At 42.0% G+C, this 24,376-nt stretch overlaps 1 protein-coding gene across 1 annotated transcript in view; it reads left to right on the top strand.

Annotated features, from left to right (window-relative positions):
• Positions 1 to 6,735: 6,735 nt before the first annotated feature.
• CHRFAM7A (CHRNA7 (exons 5-10) and FAM7A (exons A-E) fusion) overlaps positions 6,736 to 24,376 on the top strand; it is a 37,627-nt gene continuing 19,986 nt past the window's right edge. The window contains exons 1-2 of the mRNA XM_062501433.1: positions 6,736 to 6,790; positions 7,793 to 7,932. Coding sequence (XP_062357417.1) covers positions 6,736 to 6,790; positions 7,793 to 7,932 — 195 coding nt within the window. The remainder of the gene's footprint in view (positions 6,791 to 7,792; positions 7,933 to 24,376) is intronic.

Raw genomic sequence — 24,376 nt, 5'->3', positions numbered from 1 at the left:
GCAAGAAGAGTAAGTGTAAGAGCAAGAAGAAGAGTAAGAGCAATAGTAAGAGTAAGAGCAAGAGAGCGATGTTCCCATTACAGTACAATAAATTATCTTCTGTGCTGAAGAGTCTAATTTTCACTGACCAATCTAATACAAGATAAAAATCCTATAGCATTTACTCACAGCCTATAAGAATCATTATATTACCATACTGTGTTACATTTTAAACCCTAAAAACTGTTCTTTGGACCCCTTCTGCCAAGCTGGTAGGGTCTGCTCTGACTCTTGAACCTGTCTGCAAGAAGAGGGAATTGTTCAATCAAAAGAGGATTGCTCTCATCTGGCCATACTATTGTTTTCCAGTTGTTCAGTAGCTAAGCTTTGGTATTTCAGAGATGGCTTTCATTTCAATCTCTCTTAGAGTTTCCATATTCTCAAAATCTTTTGCCAGGCAATCATATTTGTAAGGTTTTCCTGTTCCATCCTCCCCAGCAAGCTGTGAGCAGGGAGTAGTCCCAGTGACTGTGTCACAAACAACAGCATCAGGAGCCCAGCTGGAAGAGGGAACCACTACTCCCACACACTTGGCCATTCCAGCAAGCCTAGGAGCCAGCAGGCACTTTCTGCTGCTCACATCTGCTGTGTCTGGGAAATCAGAGCACAGCTGCTCCATGCTGGGCTGCCCATGAGGAAAAACATGGCCTCCATTCCATGGCAAACCCACAACCCATCTCCAGTGCTCCAGAAACACACCAATGAAGACTCCATTTCTATAAGGGATTCAGATAAAATAGATCATATCTCGTGTTTTGAATTGCTTGTTGCAAATTTTCCATCAAACCCTCTATTTAAAGTAGTTTCAGTCCCTCCTCCAGAGGTCCACAGCTCTCCATCAATGAAACAATCTAGCAATCGCTTTGAGAGTTCCTTTGAGTCCAGTAAGGAATCTCACTTTGAAAATCTGCCTGTCTCTAAAGCATCCACAGCCTCCAAATATGCTCTGTTCTGACAACAAAAATTATTCATGTTTGTTTCCATTCTCTGAATGCTCCCATTTGCAATAGCTTCCATGAAGGACTGTCACCAGCTGGCTGGAGACAGCATTTTGCACTGAGTCACGACTGGCTGCTGCTCTCCAGGGCTGAGAGCAATGAATTCCTCTCTGAATTCCTCTCCGGATTTCTCCCTGACTCCAGTGACTCACCAGGGCATTTGCCCTTTGTAGCCCTGCTGGTTCTCACAGTGTGCTGTGCCAGTATAGAGGGGCAATTACAGAAAACACAAGATCTCATTTCAAACAGAATATGATACATGATGTTTGTTGTTTCACATGGTTGAAAAACACCAGCTTCACCAGTGACTGGTTAAAATAAATCACACAAGGACTGGATTGATGTCCTTAGTAGCGATACTGAGACTTTGCAGAAGTTAGGAAGGCATATTAGGGAGTGCTGGTTTTATGCAAGGTAAGAGATACAGTCGTAAATTTGTAATCCATGCATTTCAAGACAAAAAAATAAAAAAATTCTCCCCAAAGCCATATTAAAAATGTATGTGTTTGGTGAACTGAAAACTTAACCATTAGGATTCTAAAGGCCAAAATTCAGTATTCTCTAGCAGATGAGGGAACCCTTACTAGTTTTCCTTTTACTAAACTTGGCTGTAGAAATTTGGCTTTGCAAGACTAAACTGTCCCATGTCCCCTGGCTCAAATATAAGTCCAAAGTTTAAATTAATTTGCTCTCAGTTTTGCTACAACATTCTGTCTTTGAAAGGGTTTGAGCTTGGCTTTATGGTCAAAAGCCTTATTACAATGGTCTTTACAAACAAAGTGACCATTTCTATCACATTCATGTTAGTTATTTAAATTGCAGCAGATGGTAATTTTTTCAGAAAAGAAAAATTTCTAGTGTGTTGCTTTAGGACAAGATAAATAAGCTTGATCTTCAGATGCTTATAGATGAGGATCTGTTAAAGCTGTAGGCCTAAAATGCAGATTTCCTGTCAACTTTAATTAGCTTCTATGAACCTTAAATTATGTAGCTGTTTAAAATTAACCAGGGTGCAGAAAAGTAGTTTTGTCAACTTTCTGTTATTCACGCTCATCCAAAAAAAGATGGCAAAGCAACCCTGTAATGCGACTTGTATGTCAGTGAGAAATGAATGTCAAGCCCTGGAATTACAAAATGCATCAGAAGGACCTGACAGAGGCAGAAATGAGAGGAACAATAATTCCTTATACAGAAATCAAAGTGCAAATGTGCTGAGCATGATGGCAGCGAAAATGTGTGATATTCCTTTGGACAGAGAAAAGCATCTGTAGGGCAGATATGCTGAGAAATCTCTCTGGTTACAGCATTTGAGATGCTTCATTCACAAGAACACAGCAGTGCTGCCACTGTTGTTTAATATGCTCACACTTTAATGTGAGTGTATGCTAACAGTAATAAAAATGACCACAGGTCTTACTCATTAGTTTTACAGTCATTAGGCAAATTTGACAAATCCTTACTGCTCACATCTGAGCACTGTTCAGAAACACTCTCTGTAATTACTTTTTACAAAGTAGCAGGGTGGCAGCTTTGTTATTTTTAAACAACAGAAAAGTCTGTGCTCTTCTTTATCCTTCCCAACAGATGACAATTTGGGGAATGCATAATTTTCTGGAAATCACATACTGGTGTAGGAACTAAGAATTTGGGGAAGACACTGCCTTTGTGAACCTCTGTTCAAATTAGCGTGTAGATAATATAAAGTTCAATCACAAAATTAACCATATTTCACATCACTAATTCATCCTTCAATAGAAAACTCAACATCAAACCTACTTGCTACCTCCTGTAAGGAAGAAATATATAATGTTTCAGGACATTTTACAGAAAAAAATCAAGTTTGTCACATGTGCATTCTCAATCCCTGAGACAACTCATTGGGCAAAGTAAACAACAGAGAATAACTAATAACATGGGCTGCAATTACTAGGACTATATAAAAAAACCCTGCAGCTAACAAATAAAGAGGTAATTTAATCCAAATAACATTCAAGAAAATATGGGCATCTAACAGGTGCTGTAAGCTACCATTTAAAAATCCCAGTTTATTTTACTTATTTCACTAAAAAGAAGGAAAAAGAAGGAAAAGCAGATTATTTTCTGATGTGGAGCCACAGGTCATTGCAGATGCACAATAATTAGATCAAAGTCAGAAAGTGCTGCAGTCACCCTAGATGGATACAGTACAAGATGGTCACATCTTCACTATCAGCCTCAGGCTGATAGTGAAGAATTTATCATCTTCTGTCACATTACAAAGATGCACAATTTTTTTCATCTGCAAATCTGTTCAAAGAGAAAAATAGGGTATTTCTCACAGTTCTGGAATATTACAAACCTTGGGCAACTGCAACATCTTGTAATGACTGCATGAGTCATTCTGGATGTTCTTCAGTCCCTGGCTCTTTTCACTGACCAATGCACGAGATTAGCCTTGTAAACTGAGCTAGGAGGATGGTCCTTGGGTATAAACAATCATCTTACAGCCATGATGAGGGTCTCTTCAACAGACCCACTAATTCAGAATCCTGTAGCTGTTTCTCTAGTAGCTCTGTGCCTCTCTCAGACTCAAAATAGACCTGAAATAGCACTTGGGTGAAACTTTTTGTACATTGATGTATTTACTTCTTTGCTTCTCAGATAAAGAAGCAATAGACAGCACACCAGTACTAGATGCACGCTATGACCACACACATTTTCTATACCTGACCTTGATACACGTGATGTGATCTGTGCATAATGTTGTGTCCTTGAGCAGTTGGTTATTCACAAACAGGCAGACACACAATTGGATGTGTCTAATTATGTCCCACGTATGTGAGAAACAAACAGACATTAAGAGCAGGTTTATATTCTGACAATCACCCAGCTGTGGAAGGTTTGCTGGGAGACCAAACATAGTTTCTACAGCCTGTAACTGCAAAGTGAGCACATATTCATCATTGTGTCCAAGCAGTTATGTCTAGGAGGGGAAACAGCTGCCTCCAAATCACCTGGCTGGATAGCAGAGAGAAGAATCAAAGCTCAGAGAGAGTGGGAATTGTCTCTGGTGGGCCCTGCAGGCAAAGAAAGCCTCTGCTGGTCACAGGCTGTACCGCTTGCTTTTAAATTGTAAACACCGAATTCTACAGAGAAAACCAGTGCCATAAATAACGGCTTTCAGAGGACTTCAGTATACTGGTTTTTTATCTTTCTTTGCTAGTATCTACACAATATCTATAAATGTTTGTGAAATTAACTTTAATTAGCCAGAATGTCTACAGAAAGCAGATAAGACTTCTTCCTGCCATTTATGTGCATTCACAGCAGAATGTCTGACTTGAAAGGTAAAACCTTTAGTAAGAATGCACCTGATTGAACACAGTTTAATCGAGGAGTTGAGGTGCTCATTGCTATTAAAGAATATCAAAAGAATTCCTGAAGTGCCTATGAAATTCAATTTGCTAACATCAGATGAAAACAAAACTGCGGCAAACAAAATATAAATCAAGATTTATCATGGAAATAGTTAAAATTATTATTTCCTCATTTATACTACAGGAATTTGGGGTTTCAGCACCATCCCCTAAAGGGTTTGCTTTTTGAGACTTTGGGCTGTGCACTATGCTGACAGTGTGTTCACCACGGAGGGGTGAGGCAGTTGTCAATAAAGCGAAGTGTAAAGCAGAAACATGAGCCAACAGTAGAGGTCAGCCACGAACTGTAGATTTCCTCTCCAAATTTCTTGCCTGAACAACTCACGGTGTTTACTGAACACCCACAAATATCTGGGGCACCTGTGCCAAAACAGCAGTGCACAACAGTAGAAGGAGGAAAGAAAATGAGCCTTCTTTCCAAAATAAGACAAGGCAAAAATCCAGATACTAAGAGCATTGCCACGGGAAGGTTGAAGTACAAATGAACAATAACCCTTTTTTTTTCTGAGAATAACACAGAGTTCCCCTAGCAACTCTTGTTGCTGGCTGGTCCAAAAAGGTCAATATCTCATGGGAACAAAAAAAGAAACAACCACCAGCTCTTACTTGGCTTTTGGAGAGTTGGCTTTACCACTTACTGGTTTCTATTACACCTTGGTAAAGTTGTCTGGCATGTCGGCTCATTTGAAAAGGGGAAGGTTTCAGTCCTGCTGTATGTGACAGCTGGAACACGCGATGTCCCAATTGCTGAAATACTCAGGTTGCCCCAAGATGCATCTGCTTTTGTGCTCAACATTTAAAAATACTTAAACAGTAGCTACATAAATTAGGTCAGTACTTAAGCCGAAATAGATAACCTGGATTTTTAAAGCTGAGAATTAACATGGGCTAAAGAAACTGCTGTGTGATAGTCATTTGAAAAATAAGCACTTAGTTACCCCTTGCAAATGACGACATTCTTCAATACCATTCTTTTTTAAGTGCAGCTGCCTAGGACATTCATTTAATGTAGCAACTGGATTTGAAGGACAGGCATTTGGACTGAAAGAAAGAACCCATCCACGGTCTCAAAACTGCGCTTAGAGTTGCAGATGGGGACCAGACAATCAACAAAATGGGTTGAATGTTCTAGGCTTGCTTTCCAACTGTGGTGCATTACACCTGTCCCAGGCAAGAGCTCAAGCCACCATTTTACTGTCATGGGTTTGTCAAGCACTAAACACAGTGCCCCTCAGCCATGGTTTTTTTTTCCGATATCTAGACAAAACATCCATCACCTGAGCCCCCAACCCTGTATCTCCGCTGGGGATTTAACAGCCATGTGTGCAATATCATCGTGGCCATCGCTCTCCCCCTGGACGTGACCTAAGCCAAGCTGCTGGCTGAAGCCAGCAAGGACCGGCCCTGCCCTGGTCCGTGCCCTGGCCGCCTTCCCCTCCCTCTGCCCTCCTCGCCCCCGGCAGGGGTTATCCTGCTCGGGGCACTCTGCTGCCCCTTGGGCTAATTCGCGCCTCGCACATCAGCAGCAGCCGCTGCCGAAGGTGAAGGAGAATGACCTGTGCCGAGGAGAGCCGGGGAGCGGCGGGGGCTTGGGGGTGGCCGATGTCCCCTGGCTTTTGGGGCAGCGCGGGCAGGGCGCGCTCCCCGGGGCGGTCGGGCCGGCTCCCCTGCCCGGCTCCCTGTCCGGCTCCCCTGCCCGGCTCCCCTGCCCGGCTCCCCTGCCCGGCTCCGCCGTCCCCGGACAGCCGGGGCTCCCCGCGGCGCCGCTGCGGGCTCGGGGAGGGCAGCGGGTGCCCGCCGGGGGAGGGGGCCGCCCCCGCTCTCGGCTCTATAATGCCGGGGCCCCTCGCTCAGCCGCACCGTATCTGCCGCAGCAGCCTGCGAGCGGCTCCGCTCCCTCCCCTCCGGCCCGGAGACGCTCGAGGATTAGGGAAGGGAGGGAAATCCATCAGGCGAGAGGCAGGGCGGGGAGGCGGGCCGTCAGCACCGCTCCGCTCCGCCCGGGCCGGCGGCGCCGTAGGGCGAGCTCCGGTGAGGGCGCAGGAAGGGCCCGAGCTCCCGGCGGCTCTCACCGGCGGCTCTCACCGGCGGCTCTCACCGGCGGCTCTCACCGGCGGCTCTCACCGGCGGCTCTCACCGGCGGCTCTCACCGGCGGCTCTCACCGGTCCCCACCGGCTCCCACCGGCCCGGATCCGCGGCTCGGAGCTGGCGGGGCTCGGCAGCGGGAGAAGCCGCCGCTGCTGTTGGCGTGTCCGTCCCTCGCAGCGCCGGCTCTCCCGGGATGGGCCTCCCGGGGCTGGCGCTGTGGCTGCTGGCGGCGGCGGGGCTCGTACGCGGTGAGTGCGAGTGGTTCGGGCGGGTCCTCCCCGGCACGGCCGCTCTCCGGCCCCGGCCTCACCGAGGGCTGGCCAGCGCTGGGACCGGCCGGGAAGGGACGCGGGAGGGGGACGGTGGGAATGGGGGAGCGAACTCTGTCAAGGGATTTTAATGGTGCTTGTCCGAGGGCAAAGGCTGCGCCTTTTTGTGGGGGGAGTTGAGGACTAGAAAACTGAGAAGAGGGAAGTCCGCCTGGAGTGGGACAGAGAGGGTTCACACCCAGAGCACCTGTTCCTACCCTGTCGCGCATTCCCCTGCATTGGAAAACTGCCTCTGTCCCTGGTCTTCTCTGCTCCATTCATGTAGACTTGCTCCTTCTCTCCACAGAAAGAAGGCAGAATAAACATCCTCCCTGGATTTGAAGCATAAAAAGGACAGAACCCCCCAAATAGTACCATGTATAATAATGTAATGACTATCATTTCTGCCAGAAACCCTGTATCCCACTTCATTTGTAACTGCATGAACAGAGAATGGAGTGTACTTGCCCCAAGAGTTCTCTGTCTGAAGCAGCCCAGAAACAGTGTTCAGTCAGTCTAACCTGTGGCCATTTTTCTCCTATTGTGTTGCTGATGCCCTCTGCCATATCACTGTTCTACTGCTCTGGTTATAGCTATGCCAGGACAAGTGTCAAATCACAGGTACTGTATTTCCTCTTCATCACTTCTTGCTGCTGGACCAAAGGGTACATGGAGAAAGCATCCTGATCATTTAGAGTGTACCAGTCCTGGCCAGTCAAGAAATGATCAAAGAGGTAATCCCCTTTACAGGCTGGGATGAACATTTGGGATTAGGATTTTGTTGTAGTAGCTAATGAACTGTTTGAAGTGGAATTTTTTTTTCTGGAAATGCAGCAGGTGTAATAATAGATACCTAATATCTGATAGGAGTGAAAAAAGCATGCCAGAGCTTTTTCTGATGTAGAATCTTTATTATTTATCTTTTTATTCCTATGCCCAAAGAGTCTCTGCAAGGCGAGTTCCAAAGGAAGCTTTACAAGGAGCTGCTGAAAAATTACAACCCGTTGGAGCGTCCGGTTGCAAATGATTCCCAGCCACTCACTGTGTATTTTACCCTCAGCCTCATGCAGATCATGGATGTGGTAAGTCCGTAACCTTCTAGGAAACTGTTTCAAAGGGTGGATTTTTCTTTCCTGGAAGGGACATTTGGGAGAGCAAAGTTAGATTACAAGAAATTGGAAGGCATAACTAATTCAAGACACAATGCCGAATTTTGTCTGCATCTTTAAAGAGCTAAACTTAGAAGTACAATTTACCTCTTTCTTAGATCTCTTCTCAGAAGTTCTCAACACTTTTAGCAGTAGAAGATATTTCAAGGGGAGCTCAAAATGCACACTTTGCCGTTTGAATCCTTAACTGTCCTTAGAACCAACAAGCAGTATAGTCTGGGAGAGATTTGCAAAACCAAAGTTCTTGATTTCTGCTAGTCACTTAAGAGCTACCTATTTTGGAAGATGGAGGGGAGAGGAAATCCCAACCAAATCCAAATTATGTTGTTTCCTTTGGTATGTAGATGAGATTGCTACATTCTATATGCTTAAATACTGTATTTACAACCACACCTGACTGATATATCAATAGGTATTTCTGTGCTGCACTTGTACAATGCACTTTAGACTTTTTTGGGTTCAAATACGACTATTTTAAGCTTCACTCTGTCACAGTGGCGCAGAGATGCAACTCAGCATATATAAGTGGATTTATAGCATTTGTTTTTACTGAATCAGACTAGCTATGACAACTAATAAATAAGTTAAAGTCTTAAAAATGTACTTAACCTCAAAATTGCATTATCTTCCCATCTGATAAAGCTCAAGACACGGAGTTAATTTCTTCTGGAGTTGTCAAATTTAATTAAAACCCATACAAAATGAAAGGAAAATACCCACTGATCACTAGCCAATCTGGGTGTAGTCAATGACTGGAAATCTTTGGTAATAGGATTCAAAAGGGAGCTTTTGATCCTATATGCCTTTCAAGAGCCAGCCTTCCTATCAGTCAGAAACCTTAGTTTTTGTACTGGCTGTTTAGCTGCTGCTCATTCTGCTTGCCATAAAACTCTCTGCATTTCTTCCTCCGAGATCTGGGATTGACAGCCAAAGAAAGAAACTAACCATGAAGTAAATTAAGCTTCACACTATAAAACAAATGAGTTTTCTTCATTGTCAACAAGAAGCAAATGGTGGTGGGAATGACAGCTACTTGCAATAACAATTACTGGTTTAACAAGCTAGAAACAAAACATGTCACCATCACACTTTCCTGTAGTTTATATATTCACTTTAATGGCTTCTCAGCTGATAGCCACTGAGTCTAATTGGGAGTTAGTCCTCTCCAGAGCCAGCCCATCAAATCACTGCCAGAACAGATTGAGCCAGGCTGGATCTGGCTGCTGCTATTCCTTAGGTGAAGTCTCTTCCATTCCACTCTGACTTTGCTGACAGAAAAAGGGAGACAGTATATGAAATCTTTTCTGAACATGATGGATGTTTCCTATGTTATATTTCTAGTTTTAACCTGTCCTGTTAAACCTATAAATTTTCTACCCCATGGCTGTAGATATGTTTTTCTTTTAATGGCATTACACATTAATATGCATGCTAGTATCAGCAGTACATAATGAAGGATCTGTAAGTGCCAATTGCCCCAGCTTAGTGGAGTTCACTAAAAAATAGAATTAATTAATTGTCTGATGAGAATGAAAGCTGACATAGTAAATTATACAAAATGTTTCTAAATGGGGAGGAAAAGCAGTGGCAGCACAAGAAAAATGCAGTTTGGGGATGCATGACTGAAGAGGAGAGCTGGGAAACCACGGGAGAATTTAGGGAAGAAGTGGGAGTACATGATAGGCCTGAGATACAGCAAAAGAATTTGGAAGAGGGGTGAAGAGGATGGAAGAGAATGGGGTGCAAAATGGAAAGTAAGAGGTTTGAAAGAGTGGACTTCAAAAAGAAAAAATCTTAAGAGACAAAGACTAAGGCACACCTTAGTGGAAGGAAAGGAAGAGGGGCTAATGGATGGTCATAGCTTCAGTACAATGACAGTAAAAATAAAGAATAGGATATAGAGAAGCTACTTATTTTTCTCTGCTTCTCATTGAAACCCCTCAATCTGCACATAAAGCTGGTCTTTGGCTTCTGCTTGTCTGGTATTTCAGTGCTGGTATGGAATCTTAACCTAGCTTAAGCTTAGGAAAATTTCTAGCATATACATTTTTGGGAAACAGATTATTGAAATACACTGATAAAATTTCCATACTGGAAAAAATTACAGCCACCACATTTTTAAACAATGAATGGGGGTAAATACCTTCTGACCTTTTTGTTTTCTCTTAAACATCCATCCCAATAGTAGTATCAGAGGAGAACATTCAGCCACTGCCTATTGGTTTGGAGGGAACACCAGGAATATACACATCAGCAGTGCTGTTCCTGCTCTGCTACATCTCATACAAAATAGGGAATGGCACAGAAAAACAAATGCAGTGAGCATGAAGGTGTGAAGTTTGTGCCTAGCCTAGCATTTTTAATACAGACATATCTGTATCAACTGTAATTTAATGCAATTAAGAGAAATGTATCAGGGGGTTTTTCATCCCCAAAAGCCAGAAGATGAAACCTTCAAAATTAAGTGGTCACACATTTATGCTGCAAATGACTGCTTTGAGACACAAGCCTGAAGAACTGGAATACACTGAGGTATAGAGTGGTAGTTCAAACACAATTTTTACTGCTATCTAAATGAGTAGAAAAATCACAATCTTATTTTAGTTTGGACAGGGCCTCTAGAGGTTATCTTGTCCACTCCCCTGCTGCAAAGATGTCTTAAATGGATCATGTTAATCAGGGCTGTGTCCAGTCATGTGCTGACCACTTTGGCAGCAAGAGTTTCCACAACCTTGCTGGGTAGTCAGTATTCAACTAGCATCATGGTAGATTTTTCCTAACATCTAAACATAACTTCTATTTTTCAACTTGGGAATAGTACTAAAAAACAGCTCTAGAAAAATGAAACATCTTTTCTTCTTTGGGAAAATAATAAGAATAATAAAAAAAATATACTTTTGGTGAAGTATTCAGATTTCTTGACCACTTGCAGCAATGTGTGCGTATTTCAGAATAACATAGCAGAAAGCTAGAGAATGAAAACTTGTTAAACCCACATGGCAGAACTCATTCTTTGAGTAGCTGTCAATGGTTCACCCTCAATATATAAGCTTTTCAGCTGTCTGGCTGGTATCTAGAATTTTTGCCAGCTTTCTATGAGGAACTTGGGGCAGCACTTTGGGAGGGTCCTAAGCTGATCTCAGCCTTTGCTACTGGAAGAAATCTCTCTGAGTTCTGGGCTCATGCTCCCATGGCTTTGGCTTCTACCAGTGCCTCTCTGAGTGAGAGTTACCTTATCCTTTTCTGAGGAGTCAGTTCTCTACATGACCTGTACTTTGGCTTTAGATTAGCTTAAACTGCTCACAAAGTTACCTGTGGTGGTTCTTCACTTAACGTGTCATTTATTTCAAAAAACACAAGTGAGCTCTAGCTCTGATTCAAGTTGCATAACTTGGGAGAATGCTGGATCAATACTGTCTTAGCTTATGACTTCTTCAACAGCACTCATGGTGACAAACATTTTTGGTGGGTATGAGTGTGACGATTTTGGACTATTCTGATCATAAATCATTTAATTTTTTAGAGTCAACATTTAATCACATATTTAAGAAAGTTGAATTAAGCTACTTCTCTGCATGAATATTCAAATTCTTACTCATGTTGTATAACACTGTTTAGTCAGGAATCTTTCATGTTTCCTGAAGACACTTGCTGGCCAGTTAAATAATTTACTACATAACAGGTTTTGCTTATTTTCCAGTTTCCCTTGTTCCCTTTTTTAAAAAATTCTAGTTAGGGGAAAGAAAAGCGCTGAATAGTTGTTTGTATGTAGTGAGCAGTAGCAGAATCTCAAGGGAAATCCTGTTCCTTTAGGCTCTTCAGCTCACTTGTGCAGACCAAAGGATAAATGAAGGCATGCAAACTTTTTTACATTTACCTGAACTTAGTCAAATTTGCTTATCTTACATTGCCCTTGGTTACTTGCATGACTTGGTTTCATACATTCAAGGGCTTTTGTCCTTGTTTTGCTCTACACAGTGAAGTGATCCAGCTGACTACAATGACTTACATGCAATGCTTTGCAAAGGCTCTGTGTAAGGATCTTCAAATCAATATTTTCAACCCAATACCCTGGATCCACTGGGAAAGACAGTAATGTCAAATATCTTAAAATTTTGAAAAGAAAATCATGCTGTCATTCAAAGAAGCAGAAGAGCTTCTGTAAAGAAACAGACATTAAAACAAACATCTTGCCCACCAAAAGAGGGGGGAAAAAGAAAAAAAAATAATTTAAATCTGGAAAAACAAATAAAACAACCAAATTAAGAGGCTCATTGAAAAATGGTGCTAATGAAGTTCCTAAGCTGTTTATCAGACCTCAGCAGCCTCTTTGAAAACAATGGCTGTGGCAGAAGCTCATCAAATCTGCATTATTCTTTTAATTTCAACATCCATTTGTGTACATTAGAAAATATCTCTCCAAGCTTTATTTTCCTGTCAGTTTGTTGCTTGAACTTTTTTCCCACCATGCTAAAGGGAGAAACTGTTTGCACTTTCATTTTGCAGCCATTTCCATTCCACCATAATTTATTCCTGAGAGTTTAGAAAACTGGAAAGATGCTGGGATATGCCTTCTGATATTTTTAGTTAGTTTAATACCATGAAACTTACAGATTATAACAGAAAACAGAGTATTCTATTTTTCGATGAAATCTGAAGAACAGATCAGACAAGACTCTAAAATATTCTGATAATTGATCTACTTTAACAAGCAGACAACACCTCTCCCTAACCTACTGTGGTGAGATATTAATATACTAAGAGAAACTGCAACCTTATTTCTGTGATATTTGTCCATCTTTCCTGTGCTTCTGAATATCTTCTGGATTTTTTTAACTTTTCCATCAGCATTTTACCTAGTCTCCTCAAACAGTGTTAGATCTGGAAAGATATTTTAAACACAGGAGGATGTGTAGGATGGACTGGGAAGCAATGAATGTACACTAATTAAAGGCAGTTTGCAGGAAGGAAAAAAGGACTGACTAAAGGCTATAAAAAACCCTCCTGATAATAGTTCACTTAAGGACATTAGGGATGTTCATTGTATGTGAAAATCAGAACTTCTGTTCTGCTTTCTGGTTCCATAGGAGAGATGGTTTGAACTTTTTTTGTAGTACAAATCAGCTGGGGTTTTTCTGTTTGTGTGGGTTTTCTTTCTAATATGAGTAAGGTGAAGCATTTTCTCAGACATTTTTCTTGTTCTTTGTAATATAAATAATCAGTTTTAATCATTAAAACTCCGTACCTCATATTTTGTTTTCTAACTGTGTTGGTATGGATGCCTCATTAACTTAAAAAGTGACTAAACATCTACTTCTGTGCTGGTTGTGAAGAAAAGGGCTTGTAACCTTCCTGTGGAAAGCATAGCTAAGGTGCTAGGAAACAGATTTCTCTGTGACACTGCTGTGGAGCACAGGGACCACCACATAAAACCTTCACATTTTGCACAGGGCCTCTTACTAGAACAACAGAACCCACAAAGTCACATTATCTGGTAACTGTTAGTAATCCTCAGTAATCAGCTAATGAAATAAAAGTACAGTCCATGATGTAGTTCCTGGGAGTCAGATCTGGATAATACTTGGTCTCATGCAGAGCTTTTAATTCACAGAATTTTGGGTCTGAAATGAATATACTCTTTGCAATATTCAGAGATTTTACTCTTTCTAAAAAAGACCGTCGTGTTCTAGACAGTAGCCAATACAGGATGTCACTATATGATACACAAGTTCACATGTTTCGTTTTGACCAATATGGATCAGCTTGTTGTGGTCTCTGGTAATTTCTACGGACAGATTAAAGACCCAACATCATGAATGTTCATGTCGTTGGCAGTGGAACACCACTGACCTGCACTGGCCAAGGATGTGTACCTGGAGTCCAAGCAGAGCTGAGCACTTGCAGCCCCGTGTGCCTGCTGGATGGTTTCCCTGTTGCCACGTTCCTGGGAGAGCTGCAGGCTCAGTCCCAGCCAGGAGGAGCCCCCTGTGCGTGGTTTGGTCTCTGCTCGCACAGACCAATTACACGCTCCAGAAACCTGCTGCTCCTTGGGAAAGCCTCTTCTGCTGTGCACAGGGCCATGGGAGTGCCCTGCTTCCTCCTGGGCTGCACTGGCCTCTGTCTGCAGGGTCAGCGTGCACCAGAAGGAAGTTCAAGTGCAGGTGGCTGCTCCTGCTGACCCGTTTCTTTTCTGGGAAGGTTTCTGGAAGTGCTGTGGGAGGATGCTGTGGGCTGGGTGAATTATGAGGGAAGAAGCAGCTCCCAAGTAACCATCACGGCCTCAGCCCCACTCCTGTGGTGTGATCTGCGTGGGTCTCTACGTTGGCAGGAATGTGCTGTGGCAGTTCTGGGGATGATGGCAAGGGAAGGCAGGAAGCGCAGCTGAAGCAAGGTGGTATTTCTGTTCCTGTTCTCTGTCTCTGCTCAGGGCTGCATGCTCACAGCCCTGTGGATACAGTGCCTGCTTTTCTCTCAGCAAAGCACAAGTTTCCAAGAGTTTCCAGTCATTTACAAATCTAATATTGCTGACAGCAGTTGAACAAAGTATTGTCGATGGATTAGAAGCAAACAATTCTGTATCTCTGAACGGCATATTAACATAAATACATTCAAATGTTAATTACTGCGAATGTTAATTACTTCAAATTTAGACGATACAGATGTGAATTCTTTGGTTTCTCCTGAACTCTGCTGTATTCAATAGCCTGAATAGACTACTAAACAATCCAACCGTTCTCAATCTAAATATATCTGTGAGTTACAAAAATGGAAAAGAAAGAAAGGAAGGAAGAAAGAGAAATAAGAAAGAAAGAAAAAGAAAGAAAGAGAAAGTCACAATGAGTAGGCAGCAGGGAGCCTATTTGTACAAGCACTTATATAGAAAAAGAAATCTTTTAAAATTCACTTTGAATTTTAATTGCTTAAATAATTTACTTTACTGTGTTAACCAATTTATTTTTAATTTATTCAAAATTAAAAGATTTATTTTCGAAGAATAACCAGAATCAGTCTGAAGTATATGTCTATTCAGATTTAACCTTCACTTTTGCTTGCATTTTCATGCCTGTTACTGCAACTAGAATTTGATTTGTAAAAAGAAAAGGCTGGTAACCCTGGCTTCAACAACAGCTAACTGTGCAGCACTAAGAGCATGGCATGGAGCCATGCTGCTGCTCATTGGCAGCAAGATAAGAATATGATGTTCATCCAGTTCATCTCTCCCAAATCTTCTGGTAGTAATGTGAAGCCACATTTGCATGGTTTATAATCCTGTCTCCTCATTCTTTGTGTGCTTCTCATAAAAAACTCCCCTGAAGGGAAGATGATCAATAACCATGTGCAGACTTGGGGGATCCACACACATGTTTAAGTATATACAGCACTGGTACCTTGAACTTTTATTGGCTTGTTCTCTGCGTTCAGTCAGAAGAGTTTGCACATTTCTATGCTTGCCATCCCCTTGACTGCTCTCAGTAACTACACAGGTGTGCTGGTTTAGGGTTTGAGAGGAAGGCAGGAAGGAAGGAATGAGGCCTCTCACCCACCATCTCCAAAATTACTAAATGCAAGTATGAGGACAGAAAAAGTAATGAGCACTGACAAGAGCTCAAGAAATTCAGATGAGCATTTTTATGGATTTTGGAGTACTCACTAAATCTCTGTCCCCACAGACAGAAATAATATTTTCACAGAGGAGAATTTGCTCTTTTGTGCTGTGGAAAAAGCAGCCTGAAGGACCGTGTAGGTGTTCTGACATTTCAGTCATGATGCTTGTTGCATTTGTGAAGAAACAGAGATGTGGTTGATTTCCATCAAAGTATTCCTCTCAGCTAAGCTCACAGTTTCTCAGTGCCTTTGTGAGTGATTCTCTACAGGCATATCAGAGAAGTGGGGGCAAGATGGGTTTTCATGGGGAGCAGGAAAGGAAGAAAGGAAGACCCTTTACAAGAGGACTCTGGAGTGTGTCCATCAGAGGACGTAGGGTAAGCAATAATTAGAACCTCTGTAATATGACTCATCTCGAGCTATTATCTCAAAGTGTCTTAGCAATACTTCTGTGTCAAGAGTTGCAGACATTCAGCAGGATAAGCAATGTATTTTGTACTCTGCCCCTCCCCAGGAAGTTTTTAAATTGCCATGGTCGTGTCTGTGCTGTATCCTAGATTGAACAGAGAGCCCAAGACATCCAAGATAATGAGTAATGTTACATATCACAGGAATTTTGGAGCAACTCCTCCTTGCTTAATTTTCTTATACTTGGGAAGATGGAGGTAGGATGTATATAGTATAGAGATACTGTCTGGGATCAGTAATAGCATTTTGCTAGCTTGATACCTTGGGGTTTAGCTTTCAGCTTTTTTAGCAGATTCTCTGCTGCGTGGTATGTAACTCTGAAACTTCATATTAGGTGTTAGTAAGTTCTCTTCACAGGGTAGTTAGACAAAACAATCCCTTCCCAGCTAGAGAATCAAGGACAACCAGAACCCAAAAAGTATAACCAACATTGAAGGGAAGGGGGCAAGCCAGGGGGTTGAGGCTTCATAGGCTGGGGCTGTAACTGGACAATTAACCCCAATATACAGATGAACCAAAACTTTTAAAAGTGTAAAAACTCGTGAGCAGGATCTGTCTTGGATTCATCCTGGGTGCAGCCCTGGCCAGGCTCTTGCACTGCCCAGGGTGTATCCTTTTCAGACCCTTCAGTAAATACCTATTTTGTCCTTTTAGCTTTGTCTAGTCTCTGTTCCAGGTCAGCCTTTCTAGGTATCAATCTGACTCTCTGAAGCTGGCTTTACCTGTGTCCATTTGTAGTGCACAGAGCTATTCCTTGGAGTTGTGTAAGATGCCTCTGTGGCTCTGGTGTTCCTCAAAGGTTTTGGCTGATGCTGAATCATGGAAAATATGCTCTGGTCAGGTGTGCAAATTTTTTGTTGCTGTTACTCACAAAAATAGGATAGATGAATGCCAGCAGCAGGCTGGTACTGGAGCCATGTGCTCTGATCACACACAGGGAGAGGAAGAGACAGCTTGGGGTTCAGCTCCTTGTTCTCCCATAACTTTCTCTTCTCTCCTTGAAGAAATAACACACACACTTACCTTCCACTTCAGTCTGCTGGTACATTCAAGTGTAACAACCTGACCTTTCAATTTCAGTGTTTTGCAGCTAACCTCTAGGAAAATAAATCAAGTTCAAAGGCTTTGATTCCCTCTGGTTTTAGCACCATGTAATGAGTGGGGCTATGGTGGCTCTATTGCTTGATCTTATCTTGTGGTACTGTTGTTAATTCCCAGATGTGTTCAGAGCTGGGATGCCTATCTGTGCCAGACTGGCAATGGTAATCAGCACCTAGAGCCAGTATTTAAAACTAATTCAGGGTTCAGTCCTCTCATCAGGAGTCTGCTACAAAATATGCTGGAATCAAGAATTATTTGTAAATAAAGCAACCGAAGACAGTTATTACTTTGCATGTTTGCAAGAAATTTAAGTGCACTTTAAGCTCTATGCTGTATTCAAAAATTGAACTGAGTGAAACCTACAGTTAATCACAGAAATTCATAAGGTAACTTGAAAAATGCAACTTGCTCCTCAAAATAATTTTTTCATGCAAGATGTGCTGATGTATGTCATTAGTTATGCTATACTCTGCTCATTTCATGTGCCTTATCCCTGCTTATCTTTGCAAAAATGAATGCATTCATATCTAAATACAATCTCTTGTTAACAATGATGTAGTGGGAAAAAAAAAAAAAGGAGAGGCTGCTGTTACAATTACGTCCCCATGGTAACAAAAATGGTACATCGTGAGGCTCTCACACATATTTATAATCTCAGCTTCTTTTTCCTGGAACTGGGTGAAAGCCACTTCTGCAGCCCACTGTCAGGACAAAGCCCTGGTGCAGCCAGTGGCAGCACAGCTCAGGCCTGACAGAGCACATCTACATCCTGAGAAGCTCCTCTCACAGATGCTCTGCTCAAAGCTAAGCTCAGTCTTTCATGCTCTTTCTGCAGCAGCTTTTGCTGTGATGGATTTGCATCTGTCTTGGGAGACCTGTGTATGGTCTGAGCAAACTGCCTTTCTTTTAAAGCAATATAAAGAAACTTGGGAGAAAGCAAATGTTTTTTGCAAAAACATGTAAGATGAGTTGGTGTGGAAAATGCTGGCCTTTTTCAGACACAAACAGCATAAGTTAAAAAAAAAAAAAGGCAAGACAAACAACCCCCCTGAGAGTTCACCTGAATTGGGTTAAGGAAAGTAATCAGATTCCTTATCTCATACTCCAAACTCAACCTTAACCCAAGTAAAATTGAAATGGTATTTTTCTAATTTTTAAGAGAAAAAAAAAGAAATTCAAAAAGCCAAAAATGAACATCTAGCCCTATCCCAGCAGCACAGAATGCTGTAGTAATATTTTAGCATTTTAACTTTAGAAACCTTTCCAACACTCCCAGAGCTTTAGCTCCAAGCAGAGGCATACTTGTCTGTTGTATTCAGGTTAACTTCCTCACTGTTTCGTTTCACTCCATGTACAAGAATGAAACAGGAACTCCAGGCTTCAATGCCCATGCAGAACATATCTGAAAATCCCCATTTTTTTTCAGATTTCTAGATAGGTCAAACTCTACAATTACTGAAGTCTGAATCGTAACTATGTGTAAGCTCACAGTAAACCTTGTATTAAATATGTGCTGGCTCAAGTGTTAAACCCAGAGCAGAGCTGTAAACTAGGGCACCTGTGCACCACTCTTTCCTCTCCTCCTCTCCCATTCCCTCCCTCCCAGCTGCTGGATGCTTTTCCTCAGGAGGTGGCTGAGTGACTTGCAGAGTTTCCTCCCACAGTTTCCATCCCATGGAACCTGAGGCTTGCTGTGGCTCAAGCACAGCTTCTGCACCCCCTGCCCCAGAGGCTGCTTCCCATTCACACTGCTCTGCTCAGCCTGGCCCTTCTCTTGCTAAAGAGGAACAGTTTTCCTTATGTTTAATTTGCTGAAAATAACGTGCTTGTGGGTTAGAGGTAAGATTTACAAAGTATCTTTGAAAAAATCCATTTGTTGATTTTCTACTCTTATATTCACATTTATAATAATTTAATTAACAAAAAAACCCCACAAGAGAATAAATAGTCTGAACAATTTCACATATTACAGATGGGACATGTTTACAAACTATCAAGAAAGGAAAATACTCAATAAACACTAGGCAACACATTCTGTAAAGTAATTTTTAAAATGGTATCACATGCATATACATAGGCCAGCCTGGATGAGTGTATTTCAAAGGAAAATGATGTAAGAAGGCATTGCTTTGAAATAAAACTTCCATAAATTGAACTTTAAACAGTACAGTCTAATTAAGAAAACATTTATGAAGATAGGACATATTTTGAAGGTGAGAAGCTGCACAAAATTGAAGTAACAACACCAACAGAGCACTCTGCTAACAAGAGGTAACTTGAGCTGGAATGTTTTGTTTATCCAGCATTATTTCTAGTAAGTGGGGCCCACTCCTTGATTTATAGAAGAAATAGTTCTAGTAAATGTGGCCAGGCAGATGAATTACTGAATGTAGGACACAGTTCCAAAACAAAAAATAAATAGAATGAGGGTGCAGAATCCAGCCTTAATCCCACCTGTCCCATGCAGGAAAACTCCACTAGATTAACAATGGTCCTCTCCTACAAATATTTTAAATTTGTTTATAAAATTGAGCCTACACATACAAGAGCCATCTGCCCTAACATTCTGCTTTCAGCTTTTTCACACTCTTCCACTGCATTCTCCTTTCCTCCCGTACATTCTAGCCTTGGTTCTTGTTCACCACTGACAGGATTTGGACAGGAAACAGAGGAGCTGTCACTGCATCTGGTACTGCCACTCTACCCTCAGGGTTATGCAACAAAGGACAGCAGGCTGAGCTGAGGCTGTGCCTGGCATGGTGTAACCCCAGCCAGAAACTAAAACAATGCCTGCAGTTGCTCACTCAGCCCATCCCCTGGTGGGGTGGAGAATCAGAAAGAAAAGGTGAAACACATGGGTTGAAATAAGAAAAAATTGAATAAATGAAACCAGCCCAAACCAGGAAAATGCTAAAGATTAGGGGACCTCAATAACCTTTATTCACTGTATCACAAATTACTGGGAGGAGGAGGTGTTCATAGAGGGAAACTCGACCTGTTCCCCATATATAACAATTAACTATCTCAATTAGCCTCAGAATAGCCATTTATTTCCTTGTTCCTCATTACATTTACAGTCCAAAGTCAGCTTTCCTAAAAAATCAAAACGGATAATGGCAGCAATCTGTGCCAGTCTGTGTTATCTCTATCAACAAAACTCCACTTTTCCTAGTTAGCAGCAATTCCCCTGAGCTGTTCTTTACTTCAAAGACCTTCAGCATGCAGACTGCCTGAAGAGCCATTTGCATGCCATCCATCACAAATCTAATATACCTAAGAACTCAGTGGAAGAGAAGTTTTCAAATTTCATTTTAATTAACTACTCACATTTTGGTTGGCCTTTATAGTTTAATTCTTTGATTAAGAAAAGCTATTAAAAATTAAATCAAAGGTCAGGAAGCACACCAATAATGAAGATATTTTCAGGCTGGATTTTGGAGATTTCACTACAAAGCTCACCTTAATGCTACAGGAGATACTTAACTAAATCCTGAGCACAGCTGCAATTATCCCTAAAGGTTTGAAGAAGCCAGAGTCTGAGTAGAGGGTGGCAAGAGTTAGGCAGGTATCATCCCAGCTGTGAAGGTGTCTCAGGCTAAATTTGCTTTGGAGTGGAATGTGGGAAAGAACGTGATGCCCTAAACATCTTCAGCTTTCAGTTACATCATCAGTTAGGGGCTGAGTACAAAATAACAAAGACCAGCTTCCAGGGGACTCTGCACCAGCAGAATCAGGGCAAATTAGCAGCTGATGGAAAGAGAGTGGCCCTCGTTTTACATTAACACCCCAAGGCCAGGTGATGCAGAACTGTCACTGCATCCTGACTCTGCTGCTCAGCTCTGGCTCAGCAACCCTTTGCAGCAGTTGCTGTAGTTTTGAAGGAGCGTGGTATTCCCAGCAGGAGACTGTGCCACTACAAGATTAGGTCATAAACACCAGAGCTCTGCTTTTATGCAGAAATGTCACCGGTATGGCAAAAGTCGAAACACCAAATAAAAATGTGTGTTTAAGTTTGAAATGGTATCAAAAATGTGGTGCAACAGTGGAAATGTATATTTTTCACTTCTGACATCTTATTGAATATTTTTCTGTCTTTTGCACCTATTTTTAAGAAATCCGAGACATTCTGTCATCTGTTCCTGATGTTGAATCTCGCATGCTGGATCATGGGATATTATTAATATTATTTATGCAGTGGTAATAACTGTTTACACAGTATTTTCTGCATAATTGGAAATATGTGCTGTAAGCTGAGCCAAAACCATTTTACTGTATAAAAAGGTCTATTGCTGACCACTGGAGAAGTGAAGGGTAATTGCACTGACATCCTGAAAAGGAAGTCAGGTGGAAAAGAGACATCAGGAATTCCAATCTTTTTTGTCAGAAATCATGTACACTGACGTTTTCTCCATCTTTATATGGCTTGAACAACTGTTTTCACATTGACAACTCTTTATGTGGCTTTTTATTCCTATACAAACCTCTCCAAAATTTTTAATTCCCTCTACTACCTTCGTCAAGATCAAGACTGGCTGCAGCTCCAGCCCACACCTACAGGTGATTAGGGGTAGTCCTTTGGCCAGCAGCTGCAATCTTCATTTCAGTGTCTCCCTGCAGAAGCACCAGGATGGCTTTTTTTAAGTAACTGACTTTTATCCTCACCACTGAGATAGCAAAATTCCATTTTGCCTGCATGACTAAGAAGCCCTGAGCCACCTTTAACAGGTAAGTTTAGCTTTAACCTTGGCACACGGAGAGGGTATTTGCATAGACCCCCACGCTGACTTGGTGTGGGAGGACTGAGAGGTCACGGTGCTGCTCTCAGGGCTGCAGGTGGGAGAAGCTGGAGCAGACACTGCTCTGGCCTCTCCTGCAGGCTGTCCACACAGGGAGCTGCTGTGCACCAGCACCACGGGCAGGGATGGGAAATGCAGCCCTTTCACTACTCCCCATGACTTTTGAGGATCTTGGATTCATCCTGCCATTATGGCTGTCTGAAGCAGACATAGCAACAACCTATTGCCACCTGGCCAGTTTATGAGTGCTTAACTCACCCTCCAGCCCATCCTCTCAGTACTAATCCTGTAGGAATTCAGGCTTTTTCAGCTGACACAGTTTAGTGAGCTCAGTGCATGACCCTGAAAAGGAACAGGAAGAAAACCCCAAGCTGTGTGAAGCAAAAATTAAACATAACAGGACTTTAAATGATGGGGGAGAAATGTAATTAGGCACAGGTAATTTGACATTGTGGATCAGATGATGTTGAGAATACTTAATGAGCAAGTGCTGAGACAATAAGAGCTAATGAACTGACTAACCTGCCGGTTTCAGTAGGATGGCATTCAAGCGCACAAAAATGAAAATCAGTAAAGAAAGTGTTTTACATGTTTCTCACTGGCTGTCAGGGTGTTGTTAACTTCAGACTACAGTTATTAGCTTCAGTTTTGCCAGAGGGTACCAGTCAGGAACATAGTATTATGGTGTAACAAGCGATGTCTTAAAATGTTCTCCTGAAGTCTTTATTAAGGTTCAATGTAATTGAAGCCCAGTTCAAAGAGACATAACTTTTTCTATAATTTAGGTGAGATTTAACCATGTAAAAATAAAGAATCTAAATTTGAAGTGCAGAAATTACAGTTTATAGATTTTAGTCAGGATATCACCTTATGCTAGTCCCTGGGAAGTAGGTGTTTCTTGCTAGGTGCTGCACATCACTGCATGCCACTCTATGCATGCAGTTTTATTTTAGTTCTTTTTCCCCTTGCAGTTGCCGCATAGCTTTTGTAATGTAGATACTACATGTGCTGGAATCCATTTGAAAGTTCTACAGATGTCTTTACAGAGTTTATAATATCCAGGCTAACACCTTTCACAAAGCATTATCAAGTTTTTATCACTTCTTTTATATATTCTGATGAGCACAGGGTAAGGGCAAGATAGTTTGAGACTCTGGTAACTGTGTTTCCAAAGGTGACCAGTCTGATGGATTGTGTAAATTGAAGAAATAGACAAAATCAGGAGTGGGAACTGGAAGAATGGAGACAGTGCAATTTCCTTCAAAGATTTGCAGAAATTATTATCTCTACCTTCAAAAATGAATGAAGGACCATTCAAGTCGCCTGATGTGAGCTACTTTCCCTTCGTTAACTGCACTGCCACAAAATAACATGACAAGCAGTCCAGTAGCAATTTGCCATCTGTCCTCTCAGATCTTGACTGCAGTTATGGAGAGAGATGAACAAAGCAGCCTCCATCCCACTCCCACTGTGCCAAGGAAACCTAACTCTCCATTAGCAGGGCTACTTGGCCAGTACTGTCTGAAAAGCAAGTGACTTAAAGCAGCTGGCGTGGAGGAAAATCCACACCAATCCAAACAACATGATACAGTGTCTGGTGTCATTCACTGTTTTGAGGACTCTCCAATATCTCTGATTATACTGTGAAGCCATTTTTCTTTCCTCCTTTATAGCAAAAAGGGTTTGTAATAGGGGCTTCCTTTTTTGTGTGTGTGTTCAAAACACATAAAATGTTCTGTAAGTGTTTCCAAAACGAAGCAGCAAAAACTGGTCAAGTTCTATGAAGCATTTCAAGCCCACCCGTAACTTTACAGGGAGGTACTGCACAACTCTGTTGAAAAGAGTGTCAATGTAGTTTGCTGTGAAGCATTTAAAACAGTGTCCAAAAACCTCTGCTAAGCAGAGAGAAGCCCTGCAGGATGTCTCGTGCCCCACCTTTCACCAGTTTCACTTGGGGCCACAGAGAGTGACAAACCCTCTAAAATCAGAACCTTTCCTCTTGTGATAGATGAGTCAATCCAACAATGACTAAAACCTCAAAACACTGCTATAAACTGAGCCTCAGCAGGCAGTGAAGTTTTTATAGCTGAGGAGCAATGGCAGGATTTATGATTCAAACACTGATGGAACCTTAAATATAGTGATCCACGTGGAAATTACTTAGTTCATATGTAGCCCTCTTTCAGGCTCTAAATACTTCAAATAACAGAAAGAATACCATGAAAACAGCATGGGCCATCTTCACTCAGGGCTTATCTTCACAGTACAAGTCACATTTGAGTCAGTGCTCCCGGAAGAGGCTCTTTGAACTAGGTTTGAGTGCAAGATCACACTTCAGAATAACTCCTGGCTTTCAGAATATGCTTGCAGTGTCCTGCATGCCAGCC

Source organism: Cinclus cinclus, chromosome 13 (assembly GCF_963662255.1).
Source record: "Cinclus cinclus chromosome 13, bCinCin1.1, whole genome shotgun sequence".
NCBI classification, from domain to species: domain Eukaryota; kingdom Metazoa; phylum Chordata; class Aves; order Passeriformes; family Cinclidae; genus Cinclus; species Cinclus cinclus.
Note: the sequence above shows the minus strand (reverse complement) of the source record. Positions and strands in the feature narration are given on the sequence as shown.